The 27,147-nt window shown below is 37.7% G+C and overlaps 1 protein-coding gene across 1 annotated transcript in view; it reads right to left on the minus strand.

The window, feature by feature from the left end:
• Positions 1 to 22,858, minus strand: part of RhoGAP1A (Rho GTPase activating protein at 1A) — a 587,523-nt gene extending 564,665 nt beyond the window's left edge. Inside the window, exons 1-2 of the mRNA XM_090414103.1 lie at positions 21,349 to 22,858; positions 11,065 to 11,168 (exon numbers count right to left, since the gene is read on the minus strand). Of these exons, the coding sequence (XP_090270229.1) occupies positions 11,065 to 11,168; positions 21,349 to 22,858 (1,614 nt within the window). The remainder of the gene's footprint in view (positions 1 to 11,064; positions 11,169 to 21,348) is intronic.
• Positions 22,859 to 27,147: the final 4,289 nt, after the last annotated feature.

A 27,147-nucleotide genomic window follows, 5' to 3' on the forward strand; every position in this document is an offset into this window, starting at 1 on the left:
CACTTTAGAGATACTAATTGATCTGTAATTCAACACTTCTGTCTTGGAGCCACCGTTATGTAAAGGAATGATCTTACCTTCTTTCCACTCTCTTGAAACCTTGCCAGAGCTGAGACTTATATTAAACAGCTTTAATATAATTTAATTAGTGCTTGGGAAATTATGAAGGAACATTTGTTAGCAGCAATAATAAGCTGTATTCCAAGAGTGAAGAAGAGGACACAATTTGGTGTAAAGTGAATCACAAACAATATCAAACAGAAACAGCAGGTAAAAAAAAAAGATTATGGAAGAGATATAAGGAGAGGGGTAGAGAGTAGATGCCTAAAGAATATAAGACTGAAGCCAGGAGATTGACTAGTTTGGTAAACTGGAATATGAAAAGAAATTAGCCCTAAAATCCAAAGGAATTTTTTTTTAACTATGTAGCCAGTAGGAGAAGAAATAATTGTGGAAGAATAACATTGTGGGATAAAAATTGGAAAAGAGAGATGCAGAGAAAATAGTGGAATTGTTAAATGAACACTCTATTGGAGTATTTCATCCTGGAGAAGTAGGTTTTAATAATAGAGGGATTAAGCAAGTTCGAGGTTTAGAGTGCAAGAGAAGAGTGTGTTTCAAACACTGAGCACTATGGATATCAATAAAGCAGTGGGACTGGATGGAATTTTGCCATGCATTTTGAGATAATGTGCTAAAGAACTGACAGCTCTGCTGACTGGCTTTTCAATGAAAGTCTGGCCAAAGAAAGGTACCCAAGGAGTGGAAGTAGGGTAAGATAGTGCCATTGCATAAGGATGGTAGCAGACTGGAAGTGTCAAATTACAGGCCAGTTTGTGTTTCAACAGTAGTTAAGATCTTGGAGAAATTAGTGAGGGACCAAATACAACATTGGACAGATGAGGGTAATGTTATCTGTGAGAATCAACATGGATTGGTTAAGGGATGCTCTTGCTTTAGTAACATGATTGCCTTTTATAATAACGTGACAAGAGCGGTAGATGAGGGAAAGGCATATTCTACCATTTTTTGTATTTTGAATAAGAGAATTTGAATAAGCCAGAGAGATGGGCAAATGAATGATGATGTTGGTTTAATGCGGTACAGTAAAATGTATAAAGTCCTGAAGTCTGGGATACATTGATGGGAGGCTGCATACTCTGGAGCTGTACTGGAGGAAGTAGGGAAGGCAGATCTGGGGAGGTGATGATTGATAGAAACCTGAAATTCAGGGAACATATTGCAAAGGTAGTGAAGGTAACCCAGAGGATTGCTGCAATACTGAGAAGGATGCTGACCTGTAGAGATAAAAGAGTTGTCATTCCATTGTATAAAGCACTGATCAGACAACACTTGGACTATTGTTCTCAAATTTATCCCCTTCAAATCCCCAGGATTTGAAAGGGATAAATTAACTGTGGAAAGGATGCATCATCAAATCATCATCATCAAATTCCTGCCATGTACCCTCAAGGGGTGTACAGGATATGATAGTACTACATGAAAAAAATTACATTATTATTAATTTCCTATCTACAATTTTCTTCCAAATCAGTCTGTTACTTGTCAAGACTCCAACATTATCAGATATTATATTTCTATTGTCTAAAGCACTTTGTACCGTATCAATCCACCTATATCTTGGTCTTCCTCTGGGTCGTTTTGCTGCCAACCTGGCAGAGAACACTTGTTTTGCTAATCTTTCTTCGCCCATTCTGTTTAAGTGACCATACCACCTGAGATTAGCTCTGCTAACGCATTCCTGGATGCTGACAATGTTGAGTATTTTCCTAATATCCTCATTTTTAATATGACATTGCCATTGATGCCATCTGTTAACGCCTCTAATCTTTCTCAGGACTCTCATATCTGCGGTCTCTAGTCTTTGGTCAAGTGTTTTACTTCTGACCCAGCTCTCAGATCCATAAGTTAAAACTGGTTTGAACACTGTCTTGTATACAGCTAATTTAGTGTTCCGACTAATTTCTCTCTTATTCCATATGAATTTATTCAATTGACTTCCCACCATACCAGCATTGCTGATTCTGTTGTCTATTTCTATATTTAATTTACCATCTTCAGTAAAAATCGTGCCTAAATAGCTGAAATGTTTTACTTGTTCCACAGGTTCTCCATTCACAACACACTTGACATTTTCAATGATTCTGCCTATTTTCATTGTCTTTGTCTTTTTATTGCTGACCTTCATACCATATCGATTACAACAGCTATTCAATTTAGTCAGAGAATCTTGCAGACTTGTAGCAGATTTATTTAGAAGTATAATATCATCCGCATAAAGCAAAGAGCTGACATAAACATCTCCAATTTTGATATCATGTTTAATACCACTTTCCTTCATAATGTGATCCATATAGATAATGAATAACAGAGGGGATAATGTACATCCTTGTCTCACACCAGATTTAACATTAAACCATCTTCCTATACTTCCTTCAATTCTAACTGCTGACTTACAACTCAAATAAAGACTAAGTATTGCTTGATATAATGCCCCATTGACACCTTATAACTGCAGCATATTGAATAGCTTCTCTCTTGGCACCTTGTCATATGCCTTTCCCAGATCGACAAAACTTAAATACAGATCTTTGTTATATTCCCATGCTTTCTCGACTATTTGTCGTAAAGTGAAGATCCGATCCTAACAGCCTCTATTTGGCCTGAATCCAGCTTGTTCTTCACCAAGCTTTTCTTCCACAATTCTTCTCAACCGTTTCTCAAGTATACTTGCATAGATCTTGCCAGGAACACTCAGTAGGGAAATACCTCATTAATTCTCACATGCAGTTTTATTTCCCTTTATATATGGGTACTATGAGAGCTCTACTCCAATCATCGGGAATTCGTCCCTCTGTGCAGGCTTTCTGAACTATGCAGTGCAGCCACTGTAAGACTCTTATACCAATATACTTCAGCATTTCTGGTCAAATATCATCTACTCCTGGTGCCTTTCCACATTTGAAGCCTTTGATGGCTTTTTCTACTTCAAGTATGGATATGTATTCCGGACTGCATGCCTGGTCAGTGTTTTTTACAACTGTGCTGTCATCACTGCTTGTTTAATTTAGCAGTTTTTCAAAGTAATTACTCCATACTTCAAGGATATCTTTTTCTCCCGTTTTCATGTCACCTTTATCATCTCTAATTCCTTTTACAGCACTCTTTCCTCCATTCTTAAGCTTTTTCAACAACCTCAAGAATATTTTGCCACCTTCTTGATATTTATTTTCTATATTCTTGCCAAAGTCCTCCCATGACTTTTGTTTAGCTAGTTTTACACAGTGTTTAGCATTCTTGCATTTGTCTCTATATTTAAGAGCACAAGCTGACTTATTTGACAGGAACTTTTGGTATGCTTTCTTCTTTTCCTTCACTGCCTCTTTAACTTCCTGTGTCCACCAGGGAGTTCTGATTTTTTTATCCTTACAGACAACCTCACCACATGCCTCTCTGGGAGAATCAATCAATGTTTTCTTCGGAGTTTGCCACTGAATCTCCAAGGTTTGATTCCTGTTCTCAAACTCTTTCATTTTTTCTTCAATAATCTTTCTGTATTTTAGTCTACAGTTCACATCTGAGAGCTGCTCAACTTTTATTCGCTTTAAAACTTTCTTACATGTTATTCTTTTCAATATGAAATTCAATTTTATCCTGCTCAAGACTAAATAGTGATCACTTCCAATTTCAAATTCTCTGTACACTCTGGTGTCCTGCACCAGGGAGAAAACATCACAATCGACAATAACATAGTCAATGAGACTTTTCTTATTCCTAGCCTCTTCTCTCCATGTGAATTTGTGCACATTTTTATGTTGGAACATGGTGTTAGTAATAACCAGTCCACGTCCTGAGCAGAAATCCAACAAATATTTGCCATTATTATTAGCTTTGCTCTTTTCTCCAAATTTTCCCAAAATATTTTTGTATGTCTCACAATCATTTCCTACTCTGCTATTTAGATCCCCAACAAGGACCAACTTTTCATTTTTCATTGTGTCAGTTGCTTTTTCTAAAGCCTCAAAAAATTCCTCCACTTCTACCTTAGAAGAACCTTCTGTGGGACCATAGGCACAAATAAGTCTCATTGTCCAGTTCCCCATTCTCATATTTGCTCACATCACTCTACTTGAGACTGACTGCCATTCAATAAGATTAGCCTCGTATTTTGTGTTGAATACTATGGCTACTCCTTCTTTTCCTTGATTGTCATTGCCTGAATATAACATTTTGTATTTATTGCTCAGAAAGATCTCACCAGTTTTGGTCTTTTTTGTTTCCGTCACCCCTATTATGTCGATCTGGTACTTATCTAATTCCTCAGCTAGCTCCATTTCTTTACCATTCAGGCTTCTGACGTTGATAGTACCGATCTTTAACTCTGGTGATGTTGAGTTGGGGTTTATTTTCAGATTTGTTCCAGTAGCTGACTTTTCGCTGTTCGCCCTGGTTCCCTGGTGACATCCCAGCCGGCATGAAATTTTGTCATGTTGTACCATCATTCTATATTTTGGTTTAACCAATAAGAATACAATTTGGTCGGCTAAATCCCAAATTGCCAGCCCATCCTCGTCCGTTCAGTATCCAAGTAGATACCCAACAGGGTGCACCACGAGAAGGTGAGGATTGGACATTAGGTCAGAAGCCTGGTCGGTTCTCCGCATTCCTTTAAAGGCTATGTGGAGGTCTCCTCCCAGTTATACAGCTTTGACCCTTAAGCACCCCGGAAAGGATACAGAAGCGGATAACAAAGATGAATTCAGGACTGTACAATGTTAGTTATGAGGACAGGCTGAAGGAATGCGGACTGCAGAGTTTGTTAGATAAAAGAAGGAGAAGTGATATCATTGAGACTTTTAAACTGTTGAGAGGTAGTTAGAGTGTTGACACTGGGGAGTTATTTCGCTTGGTGGAACAGGAAAAAGGAGTGAGGACAAGGGGCCATCCCTGGAAGTTACGAAAGGAAGCTGTGAGCAAGAAGTTGAAGAGTGGTTTCTTTGCATGGGGGGGGGGTTGAATTGTGAAATGCATTGCCGGATAGAGTGGTGAAAGCACAAACAGTCAATGAGTTCACGGAGTGGTATGACAGACGGTGTTTTCTAGCCTCCCACGATGAATCTTTTGACTCCATGGAGGCCTGAATAATAATAATAAAAAAATGATAATAATCAAATATTGCAGTAATCAGTTTCAAAAGCATGGATGCAGTTGGTCAAAGTGTGTCTCATAGATATACTATACCCAAATTTGGGGGTTACAGAATAGCTAACTATGAGAGAGAGAGAGAGAGTATCTTCAATTCAAGTTTAGAGATGTAAAAAACATAGCTTGCTGCTGACTGTAGTGGGTTGATTTCTATAGGTAATGATTAGAGGGATGCCTTTTTTGAGCAATGTAATGTTGTTCACACTGCTGGTCTAAATTTTTGGAAATGAAGTCTTACAGGGATGTTTTATTTTCTGTTAAGCAATTCACTGAGCATCAACCATGTCAGTTTCACATTACCACTGTCTGAAGAAAATCTTTGGGGTAGTAATTTCATTTAGTAGCACATATTTTGGCTTAGTTGGATTCTTGTATGTTTATATTAATGATTTTTTTTAGTCTCTTCCAAAGATTGTCCTTGAAGATGACTATTTAGTATATTGTTGTTTATCAAGAGGTTTACATCTGTTTGTTTTCTTTCTTTCTTTTCTTTAAAGATTTTGTTGACTTCATGAATATCTCTGTAAAACAGAGAAACTTTTCATATAAAGTTATAGGATCACCCAAAGCAAGTAGACTGTTCCAGCTGTATTTTTTTTATGAAGTTGTCTACAATGTTTCTTACTATGATGGTCAAGTCAACTTTGCTTTGAAGAGTTCCACTGCTTGTATTTGTGGTGCATATGGCACTTGTCTTGCAGAGTAGTAATAGTAGTGATAGGTAGTCAAAAGATACAAAAGATATTGTTACGTGTATGAGTGTGTAAGGCGTTCTTATGTTAATGTGATTGACGCATTATTTTATACTTTCATTCAGTGAATTTAAATGGTAGCAGCACTTATTATATTTGATTTATAAAGTCAAACACCATTTGAGATAAAAACTTTAATAATAAAATTATACATTTTGACCTTTACATTCAGGTCACATTCTAGAACATATATACAGGGTGTTCGGGATAAATTTGACAGTTTCGTAAGGAAAAAGAAAATCTTCTTTGTATCTATTAAATTTAATGAATTGACAAAAAAACATTACAGGCAGAGTTAATTACAATACTATCAACAAGATTTACTCAAAATAACCACCATTAGCATCGATCACAGCTTCAATTCTGCTTCGGAACCTCGAACAAGCTGATGCTACAGTCTCCCTGGGAAGGGCCGCAAAAACTGTTTTAATTTTATCCATTAACTGGGCTTTTGTATTACTGGAAGTGCGATTGGTGTCTTTTTCAACTGCGCCCCATACAAAATAATCCATGGGGTTAAGGTCTGGGGCTTCACCAGTCCAAATGTTTGGAGGCCAAACATTTGGACTGGTGAAGTCGTAGAAATTTTCAGACAACCATTTTTGACTTTTCCCAGAGGTGTGGCAAGGGGCCGAATCCTGCTGCCATACATACGGCCTACCATTGGCTACCCTTGTTATCCAGGGCTTGACTACAGTTAGCAACTCCACGAACAAAGCCCGAATTCCAATGCCAGGGTTCTTCAACACCTGTTCCTGCAGATTTGCGAGGAATTCTGCTGTACGAACGCAATCAGATCGTCTGCTAGGGATCTTTCTTCTTGCTACATCCTCGTAGTCACCATTGCAAGTCTCTAGTTCATGCCTGATTGTTTTTACTGTATTCAGGGAGCATTGGGCAGCAGTCGTAATATCCTTATTTTGATGGCGGGCACGAATCATCATGATACAAGTTATTCTCTTCCATGATTCAGGTGGGTTCCAGCTATCCATCCTTTCTGACATCTTGTATATGAACGAAGAAGGGTCCAAACTTTTAAATGAAGAGAAGTGTGTGTTAATACATGTAACTTACGGAAAAATATAATTAATTATAAATATGTCAAATTTATCCCGAACACCCTGTATATATATATACATTACTACGTTATAACTAGCAACATACCACAGTAAGCTATATCACATCTAAAACTAACCGATCTAGCTTGAACTATGTAGTAAAAATAAAAGATAAAATAAATTTTAAAAAATCCAAATAAGATTAATAATTAACTACATCAGCCAGTCAGAATTTTCTTACGACATTTGGTTCTTGCACTTGACTTTTAGTCTGATATTTCAATATTACTGTAATCTTTCATCGGTCTGATCAATGGTATTTAGCCTACAGTCATTTATATATTTATAATGATAATAAAAATAAATAAATAAAAAAACTAGGGTCTCCTGCTGCCTTTTAAAGTTATTTTTACTTTATCACTACCATTCACTCGATGTTAATTTTTCTTCTTTTTCTATAATGGACATGAGTGTCACCTGTAGTGAAGGTACTCTAGTCAATGTGAGGATATGCATTGCTATTAGGATTGCATGCATGTTGTCCAACACCTGGATGTTTTTAGCCCATCATTTTTGTTTAAATTTGGTTGTTTTGCGATTGTTTCAGTTCAATTTTCTTACATAGCATGGTGTAAGAGTTGAATGCTTTTCTAATCAATTATACAGAAGATCTCTACTACATGGTACTAGAGATCTTCTATATGGTACTTTTTTTTATATCAACTTAATTTCCAGTTTAGCTATTATATGGAAGGCTACACATTCACTTAATATGGTATACTTCTAGATGGGAGGGTGGGGGTCATTAGATGTATTATTATTATTACGTGACACCTGCAAGGGGTCCAAAGACTCATCAAGGGAGGGCACCTAATCTACAACTCTCTGTCTCCACCACACAATGCACCAACTACAGCAAACCGTATCATCTACACCAATGCATCTACTGTGCACCACCACCACTAGTATTTTCACAGACAACCACAAACATCCATGCCAACAGTGGGATTCGAACCTGCAGCCTTTTGGCAGGAGAGCAGATATGCTAACCACTCGACCAACCAGGATGGATGCACTGAATAAATAGTTAAATTTTACAGGAAGCTTAAAAAAAAAAAAAAGTTCTTATGTTGTACGTCTTAAATTTCTTAGTTTTTCTGATAGACTTTTTATATATGGGATAGATATAGCTTTGCTGAATTCGTTTTTGGTGTGTTATCTTTTTGTCTAATCTTTTTAATATATCAATTTTTAACAAAAGTGGATCAAATCCATTATATTTCTTATTTGTGAACAGTTTCATTCAAGTGAATAGTTATCACTCCCTTTTTTCAGGGTAGTTGGCAGGTCTTTCCCCCTCCTAAATCCAAAAATAGTGAACACTTTATTACTCAAGCTAAGGACAATGTTTTAGACCAGGGGTTCCCAACCTTTTTGCTTCCTAGAGCACATTCTAAAATACCAGTAGGGTGACGGGCACCATCTATTTTTTCAAGCAAATTTTTTGAATTCTTTTGTTAAATGAATACATACAAAGTTTACATTATAATCAAATGTTTTATTACTTAAAAGTTTACATTATATAAAAATTTAAATATATATATGTAAGTTAGTGTGATCTTTGGCATTGCATGTCATTGGCCAGTGCTTCATAATTAGGAGAATATGATGATATTCCAGTTCTTAAACTGGAATGAACAACTTTGAATGTGCATCTACTTTACATTGTATGCATTTAATACTCGTCATGTGTCATTAACGCATGCGTCATATAGCATTACATGAATTGTTGCGTGATTATTTCAAACTATACGGCACACAGTTGAACAGCGGCGGGCACACACAAATTGGTCGACGGGCGCCATGGTGCCCGCGGGCATAGGGTTGGGAACCCCTGTTTTAGACCATAAATGGCCAACAGCAGGCCCATAACATGATTTTGTGTGGCCCACGGCAGGATAAAAACTATATTAAATTATATGTATTATCAATTTAGCTATTAGTTTCTACCGCAGATTTTCTGATTGATATACTAGTTATATTCATTATTTCTGATGATGGAAACAATTTATTTTCTCAACACGGAATCAAAATTGCTTTAAAAATATTACTCAATTTATAAAATCTACTGCTTCTCTGTGCAAGTTGTAGTAGTGGGAGTGGTAGATTTCTATGTGCTCCAGAGTAACGCATTATTGAAAGTCACTTGCTCTGCTCTGGTTACAGAGATCAGTTTCAGAGACTCAGTTTCACAGTTAACAGTGTTATTGTTGCAGTTTGTGTCCCCTGGTCAGTTACTTCAGCCTTTGTGTACTATGAGTAAGAAACGTAACATCTGTGAAGAAAACAGGTCATTTCAGGAGAAATGGGAAAATGAATTTCTGTTCATAAACAATAACGACAACAAACCACAGTACCTTGTGTGTGTGCAAGTGTTGTCGGTGCACAAGGAATATAACCTCAAATGCAACTACATACAGCACCATGCAACTAAATACCAAAAATACGTTGGACAAGTACGCAATAAAATTGTAGGTAATTTGAAGAGCAAGATTAGTGCTCAAAAATCTATTTTTACTAAACCAACATCAATACAAAAAAGCTCACTCTTGGCATCGTTTGTTATAAGCACATAGATAGCAAAAGCAAAAAAAATCATTATCTGATGGTGAATTTGTAAAACACTGTTCTGTGAAAATGGAACGTGCATTTGGGGAAGACAAAATTGCCAGTGAGTTTGAAAGCGTCCCACTATCAAAACAAACTGTAACAAAAAGAGTCGAGCAAATAGGTTCTCACATATTAAATAAATTAAAAAGTGTTATTACAGATTCAGCTTACTTCTCATTGGCTCTGGTTGAATCAATTAACATAACAGATACAGCTCATTTACTTCTAATTTTCATTCAAACTGTTTTCAAAGATTTTGTTATTAATAAAGAGCTACTAGCATTAGAGTCATTGCATAACACAGCCAAAGGTCAAGACATTTATGATGCAGTTATGAAGGTTGTAAATGGTACTAGTGACATCAACAATCTCACAGCTATTGTGACAGATGGTGCCAAATCAATGAATGGTACTCAATCAGGCTTAGTTAGCTTACTAAGGAAGGCTGGAATCAATTTCCCTGTATTGCACTGCATTATACATTAGGAGGCTCTGTGTGGTAAAATTCGGGAGATAGAGGATGTTATGAAAACTGTAATGAAATGTGTGAATCTAATTAAGGACAGAAACCGGGCCTTGACACACTGCAAGTTTCTTTCTTTTCTAACATAAATGGAGGCAGAATATGACGATTTAGTGTTGTACACAGAAGTACGTTGGCTAAGCAGAGGGAACTGTTTGAAACGGTTTTTTGCTTTGAGAAAGGAAATAAAGTAGTTTTTAGAGGAACACAAGAAGACAAACAAAGAACTAATCACAAAACTATGTGATCCTCATTTTAACGCTTACTCGCCTTTCTAACAGACATCACACACCACATGAATGAACTCAACATGAAGTTACAGGGACGTAACAAATCAATCTCAGATTTAGTTGGACACCTAGATGGGTTCATAAGTGAACTGAAAGTTTTTAAATTCACCTTAATCAGAGGAAACTTGGTACATTTCCCTTCCTGCAGGGAGTTGATGGAGGAGAGCATGACATTGACTTCAAGTTTTCTGTGCCAATGTTAGACCAACTTTTGGAGCAATTCAGTAAGCGATTTTTTGACTTCAGTGACATACAGCCACAACTGACATTATTTAACAATCCAATGAAATGCAACATTTCAGAGCAGCATGACACTATTCAATTGGAGTTGTGTGACCTTCAAAGTGACCCTTTTTCCAGTCAAGGATGGAGATAGGCATTGACTTTTGGAAACTGGTACCAAGGAAAAAAATATCCTGCATTGAGTGATTTCAGCTTGAGAATTACATCTATGTTTGGAAGCACATACAGATGTGAATGCACTTTCTCAACTATGAGGGTGGTTAAATTGTCACAAAGAAGCCGACTGACTGATGACCACCTACAGGATTTGTTATGGTCATCATCGTTGAAAATCGACTTTGATGAACTTGTTGCCACACATGAACGCCCATAGTCTTCTCATTAAGTTGTGCTACATGTAAAAAAACTAAAAATATGTAATTAAATTTAATTTAACTTATATTTAAATCAATCAAGTATTTTATATTGTTCTCCCACTAGGAAAATGATTTAACAAATATAGTAATTCAATACATATAACTATTGCCTTGAAAAAGTGCAGAGTTTATTTTTATTTACGTTCTGTCTAAAAGTGGCAGCCCGTGACGCTACCACTCATCATATATTGGCCCTCGTATAGAATGAAGTTGGCCACTCCTGTTTTAGACAAACAAGATCTCTTAGTCAGCTATGTGGCATCACTCCCTCTTTACAAACTTCCCCATCAATGACAATTCTCTTGATATAAAATAAATTTCTGCCCAACATTTCATTCCTCTTTACCCATGTACTATGATCAGATTACTTCTTGTGGCAAAACAATTTCTACCATTAAAAAGAAGGGAAGTCCATGTGATCACCACTGTCCTCCCCTCCCTACACACTTCCCTATTGCAAACTCCTTTATGGAAACATTCAAGCAGAAAGCTCTTCAATTTTCAATTTGGCTAACATAACTCTATGACGTATCTGAAATTTAGTCACATGGCCAACAAACCTCGAAGGCTTCCTTGACCATTCAAACAAAAAAACATAAACACTGGCCGATGTAATTAATATTAACCTTGCTTGGACTTCTTTTATAAAAAAAAATAATTTAAGTTCATCAATTTCCTGATCCCGATATATAAATATATATTTATTACATTACATTATCAGGATGAGGATGAGACAGGTAAGAATGGAAATCAGAGTCAGGATCAGGGAAATGGGAGTGGTCAGACCGAAGACAGAGGTGTGGTATAGCAGATAGAATAGAGAATGTTGGTGTGGTAGAATGGCCTCAAACATACAGCGATTGTTATGTTTATACACAAATGTAAGGTGCATTCAAAACAAGAGAGCTTGTTTGTTGCATTGATTGAGACGGTATGCCCAAAAATAATTGGAATAAGCGAAACTTGGTTGTCTGCGGAGGACGTAATGTCAGGAATAGAACTAGAAGGATATATATAATATTCCGAAAGGACAGAAATGTGAAAAGAGGAGGGGAAGATCATTGTTAATGAGTGCAGAGGAATTGTGTCTGCAAAGTATGGGAGTTGATAGTGCATGCACAGATTTTGAATCTGTGTGGTGTGAAGTCAAAATAAACAGGTTAGTATATCTGATAGGCTGCTGTTATAGGCCAGGGAATGCAGAGAATATCGACTGTGAAATGTTTAGGCAAATTAGTTGGGCATGTAAAAAGAAAGTGATCCTGATGGGAGACTTTAATTAGAGGAATATAGACTCAAAGGAGAAGATAGTGTATGGGAATAAAGAGATATAGAGTTTGTGTGGAATTTCTGAGAGATAAGTATCTTAAGCAGCATGTGATTGAAGCAACTAGAGGCTTTAATGTCTTGGATTTTGTGATAACTTCACAAGATGTAGTTGTTAATGAAGTGTTAATGAATGATATAATCACGTAATCACAAGAAAGATATTTATTTAACCAAATATTTCGGTCTGGAAATAGCAGACCATCGTCAGTGGTATTACAAGAACAGTTTAAAAAATACAAGCTAGAATACTAACAATAGATCGTTAAAATTAGAACACGCCATGTGATGTTATATCACTAAGTATGAAACGGAATATTTTGAAGTAGAAACATGAATGATTTTGCTATTTAAAAAAAAAAAAAAAAAAAAAATTAATTAATGAGTAATCTTGATTAGACTTTCCCAGATTTTTGATATAGATATACAGTCATTACGATTCAGGTTGGGGCGATGGAGCAAGGCCTCCACGCTTTCCTTGAACAAACGTTCGAACCTATAACAGGATCTATGTGAGAGGCAAGTCCTGGACCAAAGGATGCTGTGGTCAGTTTCAATCCCGTGTTGAGCCAATCCAGACTTTTCAGGTTTGTTGTGAAGAATGGATGATTGATGTTCTTGGATTCTTTTTTCAAGAGAACGTGCAGTTTGTCCAAAATAAGAGAGATCACAATTGCACGGAATTTGATAAACTCCAGGAAGAGAGAAAGTTGAGCGTGTCTTTAGGAGAAGGAAAATGAGAAGACAATTTGTTAATAGGTGAATATGTAGTTGTTAAATCATATTTTTTTAAAATTCTTGCGATAGGTTCTGAAATACCGGAGATATAAGGAATAGGCACTCGATGTATTGAAACTTTGTTGTTTTGTGGAGGATTATAAGAATTGAGAAGACATCGAGTACTTTTTTCAGAAAAGCCATTGAGTTTCATGTGTTGTTGGATAGTAAAAAATTCTTTCTGTAGATAATCAAAAGTAGAACAATTAGTTTTGGCTCTTCTGATGAGGCATTTTATAATTCCTGTTTTTTCCATTTTTTTCCATTTTATAATTCCTGTTTGTATCCAAACTGATGACTTCATCAAGGAGAGAATTTAATTTCTTTAGTTGTCTGTTGGTTGGATTATAATCAATTTCTTGATATGTGGAGCGATCTCGAAGCAAAAGAGAAAGTTTGGATAAAGACACAATTGAAAGACTTAAAACTCATTTTGCAAGACCTCCTAGATTTTATGGCCTCCCAAAAATCCATAAGATTGACTATTCTCTTCGTCCAATAGTAGATTGTATTGATTCTCCTACTTACCATATAGCCAAATATCTAGCTAAATTATTGAAATCTTACATTGGCAACTCTAATTCTTTTTTAAAAAACTCCTCAGATTTCTTAGAAAAATTAAAAAATGTCTCATTACAACCTACAGATCTTATGGTTAGTTTTGATATAGAATCTTTATATACCAATGTACCTCTCAAGGAAACTTTAAAATTACTTGCTGACATCTTTCCTCAAGATATTATAAAACTATCCGATCTCGTAATACATTCTGGATATTTCGTATGTCAAAACAAATTTTATAGCCAAGTAGAAGGAACGGCCATGGGAAGTCCTCTTTCTCCGGCTTTAGCCAACTTTTATTTAGAACATTTAGAAAAAGTCCTCTTCGCATCTATTTTCCCTCAACCATCTTTTTGGGTAAGATATATAGATGACATATTTACTATTTGGCCTCACAGCAAAAACGCTTTACCTTCCTTTTTAAACAGTATTAATTCCTTGCATCATCGCATAAAGTTTACTATGGAATTAGAAGAAAACAATCAGTTATCTTTTTTAGACGTTCTCCTCATCCGATCACCTTCAAATATTCTTACAACTACAGTATACAGGAAACCAACATTCACTGGTCGTTATATTCTTAAAGAATCAGCCCATCATCCATGTCAAAAAAAAAGGAATTATAAAATGCCTCATCAGAAGAGCCAAAACTAATTGTTCTACTTTTGATTATCTACAGAAAGAACTTTTTACTATCCAACAACACATGAAACTCAATGGCTTTTCTGAAAAAAGTACTCGATGTCTTCTCAATTCTTATAATCCTCCACAAAACAACAAAGTTTCAATACATCGAGAGCCTATTCCTTATATCTCCGGTATTTCAGAACCTATCGCAAGAATTTTAAAGAAATATGATTTAACAACTACGTATTCACCTATTAACAAATTGTCTTCTCATTTTCCTTCTCCTAAAGACAAACGCTCAACTTTATCTCTTCCTGGAGTTTATCAAATTCTGTGCAACTGTGATCTCTCTTATTTTGGACAAACTGGACGTTCTCTTGAAAAAAGAATCCAAGAACATCAATCATCCATTCTTCACAACAAACCTGAAAAGTCTGGATTGGCTCAACACGGGATTGAAACTGACCACAGCATCCTTTGGTCCAGGACTTGCCTCTCACATAGATCCTGTTATAGGTTCGAACATTTGTTCAAGGAAAGCGTGGAGGCCTTGCTCCATCGCCCCAACCTGAATCGTAATGACTGTATATCTATATCAAAAATCTGGGAAAGTCTAATCAAGATTACTCGTTAATTTTTTTTTTTTTTTTTTAATAGCAAAATCATTCATGTTTCTACTTCAAAATATTCCGTTTCATACTTAGTGATATAACATCACGTGGCGTGTTCTAATTTTAACGATCTATTGTTAGTATTCTAGCTTGTATTTTTTAAACTGTTCTTGTAATACCACTGACGATGGTCTGTTATTTCCAGACCGAAATATTTGGTTAAATAAATATCTTTCTTGTGATTACGTGATTATATCATTCAGTCTTATGTCGCAAGTATCCTTGAAACAACAAATGAAGTGTTGACACTGCAACTGGTTGGTGAGAATGATCATGATGCACTTGTTTGGGAAGTGATGAAACAGTCACTGCCAAAAATGGATACGTGTGGAAATATAAGGCAGGTGATTATAGAATGCTCTGTAGACAGTTAGCATCAGTACGTTGAGTAAGCTGAGCAGAAAAGATGTTGACAATGCATGGAAACTCACAAAGCAGTATCTGACAAAAGCGATGTATGACTGCATACTAAGGATTAGGCGAGTAACAGATGAAATCAAGCAAGCCATGCTGAAAAAGAAAATGTTATGGAGGAGGTACAAGGCAGTTGGTAGTGATCGGACCCATGAAGAGTATAAAGTGCAGGCTAGAACTGGTGGCCAAGGTTAACTCAAGGGAATTTTTCCACTACATGGCAAGCAAGAGGAGGAAAAATTATAGCAGATTAACATTGGTGGATACTCGTGGCAGCAGACTAACAGTTGCAAAGGATATAGTGGAATTATTGAATGAGCACTTTATCAGCGTATATCATACTGGTGCAAATGATGAAGTGGAAGATATAGAAGAGAGACAAGTATTAGGAGAAATGGAAGTGAAAGAAAGAGAGATGTATCAGATGTTGGTTGGGTTAGATGTGAATAAGGCTGTGGGAATGGATGCCATATCACCACATATTCTTAAGGAATGTGTACCATAGTTGGCCATGACCCAGTTATTTAATGAAAGTCTTGCGGTGGGTAGGGTTCCTAAGGAGTTGAAAGAAGGCAAAATGGTACCATCCCACAAGCATGGTTCTAAGACAGTAGTCTCCAACTATGGACCTGTCTGTATAACTGAAGTTGTAGTCAAGGTGTTGGAGAGATTGGTAAGCAATAGAATATAGGATTGGGTTGATGAACATATTCTTTATGATGGTCAGCATGGATTTGTAAAGGATAGGTCCTGTTTTAATAATCTACTTGCATTTCATGATAAGGTGACAAGTTACCTTATTAGATAAAGGATAAAGGAGAAATAAGGGAGAATTATATACAGTGATATTCTTAGACTTTGCAAAAGCAAAGTCTAAGAATTCGGATAGTTCTAAGAGTTCAGATAGATTACTACACGATAAGTTGGTATACAAGCTGCAGAAGTTGGGAATACGAGGGTGGTCTGAAAAGTTCTCAGCTTAACAATGAAAAAAAAATTTATAATTTCAAAATTATTTTTATTTTTCAAAATAATCTCCCTTAAGACTAATACATTTATTCCAGCGATGCTCTAGCACCATTATCCCATCCCTGTAGTGGCTCTCAGTAAGACCTGCAAAATACCCCTCTACAGCTGCAATCGCCTCTTGATTCAAACAAAAACGCTGACAGGAGAGGAAGAGTTTTAGATTTGGGAAGAGATAGAAGTCAGAAAGAACCAAATCTGGGAAACAGGGTGGATGTTCCAACAAATCATAGTGCATATCCCTTAATTTTCCCTTTGCCAAAGCACTTTTGTGGGCAGATGTATTGTCGTGATGAAAGATAACTTTTTGGTTCTGCAAACTGGGTCTTTTCTCACAAATTTTTTCGTATAGTCTGGTTAAAAGATTTGAATAATATTGCACGGTTATTGTTTTATCCTTTTCAAGATATTTAATAAATAAAATGTCTTTAGCATCACAAACACCGATGCCACGACCTTTCCTGCTGATGGAACTGACATTGTCTTCTTTGCCACTGAACAACTGGCTTCTGTCCACTGTTTGGATTCTGGTGTGTAATGGTGAATCCAAGTCTCATCCATATTAACAAATCGATGCACAAAATCAGTTTTATTCTTGTTAAAACGCTCCAAGCACTATTCAGAGATTTTCATGCGAGTGCGTTTTTGATCTGCTGTGAACAAGCACGGCATCCATCTTGCGCAAACCTTTTTCATGTGCAATTCTTCATGCTAAATATATCCTACACGTTCTTTTGAAATGCCTACAATCTCAGCAATTTCACGCACTTTGACTCGCCAGTCATCCAATACCATATCGTGCACTCGATCAATGATTTCTGGTGTTGTTCCACTTTTTGAACGTCCTTCACGTGGATCATTTTCAAGGCTGGTACGGCCAGGTTTAAACTCGGCAGCCCATTTCTTGATTGTCAAAAATGAAGGAGAAGAGTGCCCAAAAACTTTAATGAACTTCAAATGAATTTCTTTTGCCATTAAATCTTCTTTTATAACGAATCTTATAACTGCACGATACTCAATTTTATCCATTTCAAGGGATACAGATAACTTTTGCTTCAGACAGCTGTATAAAACAAACTACTTGATAGAATGACTTTCAATTTCACAAGAATGCTTATGACATGTGTAACAACTTAGGGAAAAAAAAAATCTTGTCGATATCAATCTGCTGGTATCATTCAGAGTTTGTCTCTCTGAATGATACCAGCAGGTTATGTATGATGAAGCAGTGTCTCAAAAAAAGAAGTATAACAAGTGGCATGCCCTAGGGTTCTGTTCTTGAGCTCTGGCTGTTTAACTTGTTTGTAAATGATATATCATTTACAAACAAGTTAGATATATCATTTACAAACTGACTGGATATCTTCAGTTATTTGCTGATGATGCAAAATTAGGAAGAATTAAGTAGCATCTCTGATGTTAATTCCCTTCAGAAAGATTTGAATAGACTTTTTACTTGGACAAAAGAGTGAGGTTGTAGTTTTAATATCAATAAATGCAAGCTGTTACATTTTGGAGTGCAAAAATATAAGGCTGTGTACTGTATCGATGGTGCCATACTACAGAAAGTGGGTGAGATTAGAGATTTAGGAGTGATGGTTGACAGCAGACTGAAGTTTAGAGGGCATATTGCTAGTGGTGCAAAGAGTGCACATCGTAGTACTGCTGTAAAACTCGATGTAGCATGGAAATGCCAAAGCGCTTTACATCGATTTTTACACAGGTCAAGTCTCATGAGATTGTTACAAAAATAACCTTGTATGTCTTTATATATTTTATGCTAAACATTAATGTAAATAACCCCATGGGAATTGACTGTACTTACTGTTTTAATAAAAATTTCTAGAATGTAAAAAACAAAGGTAGTGCTTAGCCACCGGAACTTTGTATAATAGTATGTATAAGGACACAAGAAAGTTGTTTACGATTTAAGGGGAGCGGAAACTTGTCTGAACCTTGCCAATCTCTTTGACACTGACTTTGAAGGTGTTTAAGTGCAGAGCTCACAAACAACTTTCTCATACACTTAAATCGTAAACAACTTTCTTCTGCCCTTATGTTGTAACCCCTAAAGAATTCGGCACGACTCCTTGATCTCCTGTTAAGACTGACCCGTTCTTTCTTCTCCTCCGTGCCGAATTCTTCAGGGGTTATAACCCTTCGTGCAAGGTCCCAGAGAATGTGAAATAAAAAGAGACTGAGCTGAACATCGCAAAGGGCAGTTAGAGGCAGAGGAGTGGGCAGCCATCGAAGTCGGCAGTTAGAAGCAGAAGAGTCAGCAGTTAAAGGCATAAATATCAGTAGCAGGATCCGGAGGACTAGATGTCATGGCAAACCCACACCAGAGGAGAAGAATGGGAATGACGAGAGAACAGCCGATGTAAATACCCGAGGCAGTGTCAGTCGGATGTTTCTTTTGCTGCGGGTGGTCAACCAAAGTCAAAAACCGCAGAGCAATCTTCAAGCCCGTATACTGAAACCTCTTGCCTGAGCTTTTCAAGTACCGAGAAAATTGCAGTCCAAAGCCCGCCAATATCCCAACGAAACACTTCCTGAAGCAAGACCCTCCAGATGGAAGCCTAAGGCCCGAGATGAAAGGAAAAGCATAGGGACTTTAGTGCAGGACCTTTGGATGAGTGTGCGACACAGAGCCTCTGTAAGTTTGTTCCATCTTTTTTTGTAATATAGAAGATATGTTATAGATGGACTGATAAGAAGTGTCTATAAGAGAGTCCTCTGAATTGTTATTAATTGGAATATAATTTGCGAGATAACTTGGCATGGCTAGCTAACCTCTTTGTGAGTAAATTAGAGTCTAGTGGCTTTGCACTTCGCAACCATACTCCTGGGGAAGGAGTGTCCTGGGTTTGATTTCTGTCGACAACGTGAAGATAAGGATCTTCCTCAGCCATAATCAAATTAGCCGGTCTTGGGCGTGTACAGTAGGGCTTTTTTCCACCAGTTTATCTGGGAGTTTTTCATCCCACAAGCAGGCAAACCGCTCCCGTGAACACACACAGATTACAGTCAGGAATGCTGCCCAGCCATAGGCCTGATTCATCAGCTATGCCGGTTCGAGAGCATGGATAAAATTTGAGGGGGACTGAGATAGTGCCGTACATTCCCATAAAGGGAACTCCCGGCCATTGTATCATCATACAATAATTAATTAATTAACAGGACCCAAGAAGAGATGCCTGGGGTAAACCACACGTTCACTTCATTTTTTGAAGCACTTCTAATCCATCAAACCAAATCTACACTGGTGTCCAAAAACTAAGGATGAACTACATTTTTACCTATATATGAAAAAATTTTTATGATAATTTGACTACAGCCAAATGTGAACATAAATTTATTGCCAGCATATTAATAAATTATATTACAAAAAATGCATTATATAAACGTAAAAATTGCAAAATATTTAAAAATAACAAGTGTAATTAACTCTATATTTAAACCAAACCTAGTTCAAAAATAAACGAGACTAAAAGTATACAATACATTAGCCCTGTCTTAATCTATGGAAGTGAAATCTGGACAATAAAACAAAAAGACAAACAAAGATTAATAACAGCAGAAATGAAGTTTATGAGAAAAACTGCAAAGTATATCCTATTTGATCACAAAAGAAACGAAGAAATTATGAAAGAATTAAACCAAGAACTAGTAATAGAAAAAGGCAAAGTGAAAGACAAGATAAAAGACAAAGACAATGGAAATAGGCAGAATCGTTGATAATGTCAACTGTGTTGTGAATGGAGAACCTGTGGAACAAGTAAAACATTTCAGCTACTTAAGCACGATTTTTAGTGAAGATGGTAAATTAAATATAGAAATAGACAACAGAATCAGCAAAGCTGGTATGGTGGGGAGTCAATTAAATAAATTCATATGAAATAAGAGAGAAATTAGCCGGAACACTAAATTAGCTGTATACAAGACAGTGTTCAAACCAGTTTTAACTTATGGATCTGAGAGCTGGATTAGGAATAAAACACTTGACCAAAGACTAGAGACCACAGATATGAGAGTCCTGAGAAAGATTATAGGTGAACAGATGGCATCAATGGCAATATCATATTAAAAACAAGGATATTAGGAAAGAACTTGACATTGTCAACATCCAGGAATGCGTTAGCAGAGCTAATCTCAGGTGGTATGGTCTCTTGAACAGAATGGGCAAAGAAAGATTAGAAAAACAAGTGTTCTCTGCCAGGTTGGCAGGAAAAAGACCCAGAGGAAGACCAAGATATAGGTGGATTGATACGATACAAAGTGCCTTAGACGATAGAAATATAAGATCTGATAATGTTGGAGTCTTGACAAGTAACAGACTGATTTGGAGGAAAACTGGAGATTGGAAGTTAGTAATGATGTAATTTTTTTCATGTAGCACTATCATATCCTGTACACCCCTTGAGGGTACATGGCAGGAATTTGATGATAATGAACTGGCTCCTCTCCTCTTCATCATATGCACAACACAACACAAGTTGTAAAAATTCATGTGTACAGGAGACTGATAAAATAAATAAATAATAATATAAAAAAACTCAATTCTGCTTTGCATTGTGAAACGTTTAAAAATATTTCAATATAATCAATTCTAATCAGGGAAAGATTTTAATATCTATACGTATTCACTAATTCATCACAATATACCCATTCAAAGAATGCATTCAAATAATTCATTCAAACACCTCTGTGAATGGCATGACCAAAAAGATAATTACCAAATTATAACAAACTGATTATTAAAACCAACCTGAATCTGCTTCGAAAACATCATCAGCTGAGGTTGGTGGGGGTACATCCAGCTTTTTCTTCATATGTTCAGATGTACCTTCAGCATCCAATTCCTGGTCACTTGAAAATGAACGAACTAAATAAGCATCCTCATCATCTGAATCTGCTCCAAATGATTCTCCATGAGATGCTGTACCAATTTTTTTTTTATTTTGCAAAAAGTAATCAATATTCATATAAGTTGCACAGTCAGGACTGCTTCTATCACCCTGATCCCTTAACACAACTGATTCCCCTTCCTCAGGTGCACTTAATTGTGACCCGGGAACACTTTCAACTGAGCCAAGTCTATGTGTCATTATAGTTCTTTCTGAAAATACCACATAATCGCCTTCTATATCTTCTTCATCCTCGACTTCCTCACTAATTCCATTTGCAAAATTATCCTGAACTATGACTAGGTTGGCAGAAGGCAGAGTATCCTCATCTGGAGCAACTGTATCATAAATTACTTGTTCGGAGTAACTGTTCTGATGTGCAAGAAACAAATTTTCGTCAGTATCATCCTGTTCTGCAGATTTGTTTACATGAATAATTTTATCAAACCTTTCTTCAGAAGCTGAAGTAATCGAGTTAAAAACACCATCTGCAATTTCGCTGTCCAAAAAATTTCGAGATGATTCAACGGTTGATGGTGCTACATTAACTGGTTTAAATGTATTGAAAGTTAACTTTTCTGGTTTACCTAAGACTAGAATACGGTTTCCTCTTTCATCTGTAAACAAGTCTTTATCGATTACTTTCTTTTCTGTACAACTAAGATTATCATCTTTACCACTCTCCTTTTTCACTGGAGGAACTGCCTGTACAGGTCGTCTTGGTTTTTTTGGTGGTGCAGGTGGTTTCTTTTTGCGCTGTGGCGAACCTGGCATTTGAAAACCTTTGGTTTCATCCACTGGGGAACTTGAACTAACGGGTCCATCATATATCGCAGAATGAATAAATGAGTCTACGGAAAGTGAGCATGGTACACTTATTTCACGTTCGTCTGTCTTCAAACCTACATCAACAGGCCCACCAACTTCTATAACGGTAACATAGTTATCGTGATCGGGAGTAAGTTTCGTCACTTGTATTTCATCTTTGTCATCAATCAAAACCGGACTATCTACAATACTGACTTGGTTATTTAGTGTTTCATTTACACTTCCCGATAAATTATTCTTGCAATCTATGGAAATCGGCACATTTTCTACTTCTGGATCGCCATTTTGTCCAGGAAGGGAGAGTACTTCACACTCCGAAGTACTATCTTTACTAATGATGCGCTTTACACGTTCCACATCAGCTAAAAGCCGCTCTAAATATTCCACGTAAAATTCTTCTTTCTCCAGTTCCTCTCTTAGTAGTGCTACACGTTGTCGATGCTTCGCCAGATTAGCTCGCACATCCTCTTCCCACGCCTGGGGAAGTTCACACTCGGGAAAACGCTGGGCCCAAGCCTTCTGAAAATCACTGAAAACACTCATTGTGCACTAATGACCTCTTTGGCTAATAATATTAAGCCATTCTGAATGAATTTATTGCTATCATCATTTCATATAATCTAACGAATAGCCATATACCTGCATAAAATAAATAACTTAGGAAAGAACAATCCCGAAATTAAATACACACTCAACACAAACATTTCGTAATCATTCAGTAACTGTATTTACGAAAACTAAACCTCACACTATTAGGTTTTAAACTTCTGACAGCTATGCTAGTACGAACATAAACACCGTAGCTTCCCCCCTTACAACTCTGCGTGGTGCTCCCTGGTGGAAAAAGTATTAAACATACAAAGATAATAAGCCGAAAGGCTATTTTACCGGCGAATTTGTTAATTAAGAGGAAGATGTTAAATCCCGTTTTATTTTAATTTTAAATTAAATTTTATTCAAAAAAAAAACGGGATTTAACATCTCCCTCTTAATTAAGTATTAAACATACTCGGAAGTTAAAAAAAAAATTCCAGAAAAGTTTTTATCACTAAGCTCTTCTGGACACCATAAAACAATAAACATCGATAAAAATATTTTCAATCTATTTAAATATATTCAATATTACTTAAATTAAGGGGATATTAAATCCCACATAGTTTTAAAACCGAATAAGAAACTCAAAGATTGGAATCAGAGAGTTTCTTGCCGAATATAGTAAACTATAAAGTATCGCGACACTAGCGTTAGCAAATGCAAGTGATCCTAGTACGTAGTACAATACTGGGCAGCTCGTTGCAAAGGTGGAGAAGTTCAGATCGCTATTCTTAGGTATTTTCCATAATGTAAAAACACATTTCCTAGGAAATGTATGCTGTTATTACATTATAGAGGGAGGTCACTACCCAGACCGGTTTCAGCCTTTTTTGAGGCTTCATCATGAACTTCTCCACCTTTGCAACGAGCTGCCCAGTATTGTACTACGTACTAGGATCACTTGCATTTGCTAACGCTAGTGTCGCCGATACTTTATAGTTTACTATATTCGGCAAGAAACTCTCTGATTCCAATCTTTGAGTTTCTTATTCGGTTTTAAAACTATGTGGGATTTAATATCCCCTTAATTTAAGTAATGTTTTCATTGCCGAAATGAAGCTTATTAGCTCTTTATATTTAAGTAACTTAATGGTTGCACCTGTTTGGATAACTCGTTCGCAGAGTATATACGTTCTTTTCGCTATACACTTTGGTATTATTAGGTCTAGCTCTAGCTACTCACTGATGCCCACCTACTGAGAAGTCCAGCAGCTGTTTTTTTCCTGAGATCGAGAGAGCCTGAGAATCCTGTGCGAGCCCTGCTGCATGATAACTGCAAGTCAACTTGGTAAGACCCTTATCTTGTTATTTTCCTGTTTTTCTCTGATATCTGATATTTTTGATCTTGCCTGTCGGTCAGTCTTCCGCCGGTTAGTAGGAGATTTTTTGCGGACGGGGAACGCTTGGCGTTTCTCTTTCCCCCCCCCCCTGGAAGGTCCACTGGATCCTTCCTTTTTTTTTCGAGAAATTATAAGGATACTCTTAATATGACTTCCTTCTTACCTAGAGTGAAAACCCTCGGTTTCGAGGTAAAATCTAGCATCGAAAAGCGGACGTTCGCAAAAGCTTTAATAGATACGGTAGGGATAAATAATATATTCGGTTTTACCCCGTACGGGGGAGGGAGGTTCCAGGTCGTTGTAAAAGACGAAGCAACAAGAGAAAAACTCTCTTTAGGAATTCAATGTGAAGGACAAAAATACCTCACTACTTTAATAGGGAGTATGTTAAAAACGATCAGAATAGACAGATTCCCAGTCGAATATTTAGAAAGCGGGGACGCTCTAATTAAGAATCTTTTTTCCAAATGGGGAACAGTTAAAGAGGTCAGAATAATGCAGGACAGTGACTTCCCAGAATGGAAGTCGGGGGTGGTATACGTCTCCATGGAGATGAAAACACCCGTTCCTAACTTCGTCTTTATCGGTTCAGCCAGGGTAATGATCAATTACCCTGGTGTCAAGAAGCAGTGCTTCAGATGTGGATCCTTCGAACATATGGGGGCAGACTGCCCCAGAGGCAAATGCCAAAACTGCTTGAGAGCAGGTCATGGCCTGGATAAATGCGATCAAGCATGTTTAAAATGCGGGGACACAAAACACAAAGTAAATGCATGCCCGCGTAGAACAGCTGCGGAAATCACAGGAGGTAATATAACCCCTGACTCCGCAGTACCTACAGAAAACCCTGCGATTGCAGAGCAAGAAGCAGCTCCATCCGTACAGCCAACACCTGACACAATGTTGATAGAAGATCCTAAAGTGTTGAAACAAACCACACCAAGAAAACCAGAAAAGAAGAAGCAGCGCTCCTCAAAGGTAAAAACCCCTACCAGCAAAACAGAAACAAGAGAAGAAAAAATGGAAGCAAACAGTGCCGCAAAACGCACGAGAGACTCGTACACGGAAGAAAATAAAAGGACAAAAGCCAGCAGCCCAAATCCAACAGAAAATAATAGTGAAACCCCAACACCAGCAAAGGAAAATCTAACAACAATGGGGGAACCAGGGGAACTGGAATCCCAGATCTCCGGTAAAGAAGAATCTGACGACGATATGAAATTCTAAGACAGCAACATGGAGGATAACAATACAACAGCCCCCCCGCCCCCCCAGAAATCCAGGAAGTTCGTAAACGAAGTAACACCTCCCCCAACCTCTAAAATGAACCAAAGTTTAAAAATTGCAACATTAAACGTAAGCGGTCTGCGCAATCCTCAGGCGCAAAGCGCTGTCTGGAGACTGATGCTAATGCATAATATCAACATTTTATTCTTACAAGAAACCCACTTTTACAAACACTGGGACGTGGAGAACTTTTCGAGAAGCTACCCGGTTACCAGCTACTGGTGCTTCGGGGAAGCTCACTCGCGAGGGGTGGGGATACTAATTCGCCCCCCAATCGCGGGGGGGTTCTTCAATGTCCAGAAAGACGCTGCGGGACGTTTTTTGTCCGTGGACTGGAAGTACGGTGGCCGTAACACCCGGTTTGTGGCTGTCTACGCACCGAATAACCCCCACCAACGAGACGGTTTCTTTGCCACACTGGAAAACTATTTTCTTGGTGCGCAACACCTAATCGTGGCGGGCGACTGGAACTGTATAGAAGATGCACGATATGACAAAATAGGCGGGAATGCTAACAGCGGAACTGGCGGTTTTGCAACACTGAAACGTTGCTGCGAAAACTTCGACCTTGTCGATATCTGGAGACGGCAGAATCCACTGAAAGTCGGAACAACGTGGTGCCGTTGTCGGATATCAACAAGGCTCGACAGGTTCTATGTATCCCAGTTTTTAGAACCACATGTTCTTGGGGTACGTCATATCGCTGCGAGAGGTCTGCTAACAGACCACAAAATGGTACTATTAAAAATAAGGATACCAGAAATAATAGAAACAGCCAGAGGTCCTTGGAGGCTCACTCCCAATTTCCCCAGTCTTTTTAGCGATAAGCTACAGAACCTCTGTAACGAATGGAGAGACACTAACTGGGACTGGGAAACCTGGCTACAGTTCAAGTCGCAGGCAAAGGAATTCTTTCAGCGGTGTGGGCGTGAAAGGGCACACCAACAGAGACAACGTCTGAGGGATCTCTATAGGGAGCTCGGCTGGTACCGCACCAACGAGTGGAGAGGAATTCCCTGTAGCGATCTTATCAGACAGGTAGAAATTGAGCTACATCAAGAGCGGCAGAGTAGAGTCGAGGACCTCGATTTTCGAGCGAGACTCTATCTCAGATATTTGGAAACACCTTCCGCCGCTTTCTACAATCAACAACGGGTGGCGGCAAATGACGAGCGAACGGTTTACCAGATCCAAGAGAATGGCAAACTGATAAAATCAACCGCGGAAATACTTCGCATCTTCCATCAGCAGTACCTCGGCGCCTTTTCTGATCAGCAGAGCGCAGATGTTTTCAATGAGTGGGACATCACACGTCTTCCCGAGCATCTTACCGCTCTGCATGACAGGCCGATAACTGCTGAGGAAATAAAAACAGCTTGCAAAACAATGAAGGCAAGAAAAACCCCAGGGTTAGATGGGTTAGGGATAGAATTCTACCGATCTATCTGGGACTACGCACTACTAGTTTTAGTGAAAATATTTAACGAATTCCTCACTTCGGGAAATATCCCCGAGGAATTCGTTAAAAGCTACACAATTTTTATCCCAAAGAAAGATCGAGATCGCACCTTGGCAGATAGCTGGCGACCGATCTCCCTAACAAATTCGGAT

This window comes from Typopeltis vanoorti, chromosome 24 (assembly GCF_054136105.1).
Source record: "Typopeltis vanoorti isolate ZY-2024b chromosome 24, IOZ_Tvanoo_1.0, whole genome shotgun sequence".
Taxonomy (NCBI): domain Eukaryota; kingdom Metazoa; phylum Arthropoda; class Arachnida; order Uropygi; family Thelyphonidae; genus Typopeltis; species Typopeltis vanoorti.